The 4,328-nt window shown below is 36.7% G+C and overlaps 1 protein-coding gene across 2 annotated transcripts in view; it reads left to right on the forward strand.

The window, feature by feature from the left end:
- The window catches only part of LOC117122902 (pituitary tumor-transforming gene 1 protein-interacting protein-like), a 79,527-nt gene that overhangs the window by 7,858 nt on the left and 67,341 nt on the right, over window positions 1-4,328 (forward strand). For both annotated transcript variants that reach the window (XR_004447765.1, XM_033268675.1), the window contains exon 2: window positions 2,247-2,299. Coding sequence is in view for 1 of the 2 variants with exons in the window: in XM_033268675.1 (XP_033124566.1) it covers window positions 2,247-2,299 (53 nt within the window). In the remaining variant the exon portion in view is untranslated. The remainder of the gene's footprint in view (window positions 1-2,246; window positions 2,300-4,328) is intronic.

Consider the following 4,328-nt stretch of genomic DNA (forward strand, 5'->3'; position numbering starts at 1 on the left):
GTACTGCGGCGGTCGGCGATCGTACAAAACAGTCAAATTTCAAGAAGCCCAATATCTTTGTGCTGTTGCTCAGTCCGTCATCATTGGAGAGGAAGCCTCAACTCTAAACTGGCCGCGAAAGCTGCGATGACGTAAGATCGCCCAAAGTTAGCTGTGCAGCAAGTACATGTTTACAACTATACAAAGGCCGTATTTGACTTGTCGTTCTTTGTTAAACCACACCCACCTGCGCTCAGCGGTAACATCCTACTCAACGAAGACGACCAGTCGAATAGAAAACTTGTAATACTCGACAAAACAAAATGGCTGTATAGTTACCGCGATACACATTGCGTAATCAAGATTGCTTCAACTTGTGGTAGTATGGGTTTTTCGTAAAAAAAAATATTTTCATCCAGTTTTTTTTTTAATTTGTTTGCCTACAATAATTTTTTGACTCCATGTGGGTAAATATTATAATGTTTATTTTATGAAATTTAATCTAAGTTATATTAACGCAAATGTTGTTAATAAAAAATCACCAATCGACCATGTTTCTCTTTGGTCACGTGGGTAACTTAACGCTGATTAACGTACTGTGGTTTATGTCAATTTTCGTTGTCAAAGAAGTCTATCTAACGAACCAGTCGAATGAAAATACTGTAATACTCAACGAAAATTCGTTCCAACGAAATGAACCAGTCGAATGAGCCCATGTTTATATTGCAATAACCGCTAGAGTAAGACGCATGCGCACAAAACGGTAACCGCAAAAACAGTTCGTATCAACAACACCATGGAAATTCTCTCATGTTCTGTTCTGTCACTGCAACCTGGCTTAGGCTAGCTTAGGTGACCTACGTTTTTGGGTTTCGTGTTTTCTTTCAAGATTTAAACGTTCTTACTTAGATTTATTTTACGTGTCAAACGATCTATATTAAGCATCGTGAGGGCACCGAGGCCAAGGCTTCAAAAGGGCAGGCAAGTAGTGGCCATCGTCGTGCTTCATTTTTCAGGGGCACCAAGGCCAACTGGGAGGGCACCGTCGGCAATGGCCGCGGTGGCCGCGGTTAAATTCGAGGCCTGAAAATTTTGATACATTTCCTGTGAGAATGTATTTAGGCTCCATTGCATTGCCTACCGCATGACCAGTCCTCCTCCTAGCCGAGGCCCTAGCTAGTCTAAGTTACTGTAATGGTAGACCATGGATAGATATTTCACCACCATATTTAACCAAGAAAATGTGAATGTACAGTATATGTTATTAAAGACTGTCCTGTTGAACTCTAATGGTAACCAAGGGACCGTCCATGATTTACTAGAACTAAACCACATGGACTTTTATAAGCTGATACTTTCGAGGTCAAACTCGTTGAGCCTTGCTGTACTGGAGTCATGCAAATTATTTATAAGAATTCATTCATATTCATTTATCTTCTGCGTTAGTTGAAAAGCCGCCAAACGATGCATAAACGAACTCGCGGTAGTAGCGTTAGTTCCGATTTTGCGTTATTTTCGTTAGTAACGTTTTGAATTACTTCGGATACACTCCCTTACATTTGTTTGAGAAAACACCATTGACACTTTTAATTATTTCTATCAAGCAAGTCGTGCTTAAACCAGTTTATAACATTTTCATGAAGGTTAAATGATTGTAGTTTTTAAACCCAGACACAGTACAGACGATTTCAAACATACCTGCTTTTATAGCATTATTTAGAACCATAAAGCACAAAAATCCTCTTGCTTTGGGGGTTTTGTCGATCCCACCGGGCCTTCAACTATGGACCTCGCACCCAAAAAAAACCCCAGTTGGAAGAACCTGGCTACGGGCCTGTTTTTTTAGTAGGCCCTACAGTAATGTGATTTTCATTTGTAATTAGTCTATTTTTATCTTTTTGTTTTAATTTCTGTTTTGTTTTACAATGCCTTAACAGCCTTGTTGAAAAACACCATTGCGGTGAACAAGTGTTTCTGTAGTTGAATAAAGTTTTTATTTATTTATTATTATTTAACAATAATAACATCCAGTTAGAATTTGTTTAAAGACTGGTGTACTGTAACTGTAGTCACTGAATATAAAATGATGGTACTTCAGTAGTAGTGATTCAATTATACTGTAGGCCTGTGGTGTTGCTAATGTCCAAGCAGCACAATATAGATAATTAAATATATTTTAATATTTTGCTTAAAAAAATTCCAATTGAATGACATTCGTAATATGTAATATAATATATTTTATATATTTTACACTCAATTGCTTACAGCATGTAAGGAAATGGAAGATTGTGAAAGCTGTCTCAGTATATCCGGAGCGAAAGTAAGTTTTAAAGGCAATATTACATCATTTAGTAAACCTAGTAAACTAACGTTCTAAATCACCTTAAACACTGACCCTGTAGTACTCTTCTTCAATCGCAGTGTAGACAAACTTTCACCCCTGGCTTGGAATTAACGTTTTACATATTATTATCATTTAATAGTAAGAAAAAAGTATAAGAAATGCAAAATGATATGATGTCAAATTATATGAATTGAATTTTTATCAAATAATTATTCTTAAATCTTCCTTTATCTCAGTGAACAATTAGTATTTTTTTTTAACCTATCCTACAGTATTATTTGTTTAAAACAACTAAAAATGAAAACTAAATATACTTTATGCACTGGAGCTTGCCTGCGTTATAGACTAGAAAAAAAATCTGAAAAAAATGAGTTAGGGGGAGTGGAATGTTAGAAGCAATCAACATAGTCAGATATCCTAATTAATCCCTTCTGGTCACCCTAAGCCCTGTTGACACTTGATTTTACGCCTTGTATACAAATGGCAGCCATTTTTCAAAATGGCCGGCCGCCAAATTTATCTAAAATGTGCATAAAATTGGAACTAAATAAGCTACAGATATGATTTTGGTGTCTAAATTCATAATTTCTAGACAGGCGACAAACTAGACATATAAAAACTAAGTGTAATGATTGAATCACATAGTATAGGACTTAACTTGGTATCTTAATATTAAACAAATTATAATTTTATGTTCGTCACAACCTATTTTTGCGTGGTTTTGCAATTTTTTAGCCCACTCTCTATCTCCTCCTTTGTTTGTGACGCGATTAGGCCGATCTTGCAATAACATGGAAGATAAGGCGTGGGGAATTTAAAGTATGAAGAGTTTTTGCGAAAATATTGTCGGGAAATATGTGAAAAGTATGTTTTTTTAATCATATTTGTTAACACTACGGTGGGTTTCCTATGAAAGCGTGTTGTCATTGATCAGATTACAAATCGCCTGATTCCACATTGTGTTTATCAACCAATCACGGCCTGCAATTGTAAGCTTTGCGGCTAATAAATGCGTCTGCACGAGTCTAGTTGGCAGCCGTTTTGTGTGCTTGTAGGGTGGGTGGTCTCTCCCCTGAGAGATAAACAATGTACACTACTGTAATGCAGGCTGGCCTAGAGCTAGAGGAAGACGAACTACAGTAGGCCTATAATTTGGCTGGGTAGTGCGTGTGTGTAATAGATCAGATAACAGGAAATGTAGGCTAGTTGCTTTTATGTGTATTAAACCACATAATATTCAAATTAGTAGCGATGAGTGTATGTGTGCAGCACATTTCGTGTCAATGTACTGTAAATGCAGGCTGGCCTGACGAAGACGGGAAGCACGAAGACGAATAGGCTGGCTGGGTACGTACGTGTGTGTAGGCATAGGCCCTAGTCTAGATCAGATACTACAGAAATAAATGTAGGCTACAAGTTGCTTTTATGTGTATTAAACCACACATTCAAATCAGTCAGTAGCGATGAATGTATGTAAAGCACATTTCGTGTTGCCGCACTGTGCTGTGGTTGATGACGAGGACGTTGCCGTTAGATACATGATAGCAAGGTCCCACATGGAATTTTTGTTCTATTGAGATGGTAGCTTTTCAGCATTGCTCTAGGATGATTTTCCTTTACATTTATGAATTTTACATTTATGAATTTTTTAGCTTTTCGTACTCTACACTTAGCTATCCGTAGCCAACCACATAGGCCTAGGTACGTAATATATTAGGTCAGATGTTAATTACATAAAATGTAGGCCGACAGTCGTATTTAATGGGGGCGGAGTGTTCAATGGATTACATTCAATTCCAACGATGGTGTAATCAGTCAATGGATAGCCCAGTAATGAGATATTTTGTTTAGATTTTCACAGCGTGTTCCATGTACCTCCTCCATTTATTTAAAATTAAATTATTAAATCATTGCCTATAATATAATCTAGTAATGTACTAGTATATTATTTAATCTAGTAATGTATATATTTAAAAACATATTGGGCAAGTATTCATACTACTTA

This window comes from Anneissia japonica, unplaced genomic scaffold (genome assembly GCF_011630105.1).
Source record: "Anneissia japonica isolate Jap-2015-1 unplaced genomic scaffold, ASM1163010v1 scaffold1801_len212617_cov180, whole genome shotgun sequence".
In the NCBI taxonomy this organism is placed as follows: Eukaryota; Metazoa; Echinodermata; class Crinoidea; order Comatulida; family Comatulidae; genus Anneissia; species Anneissia japonica.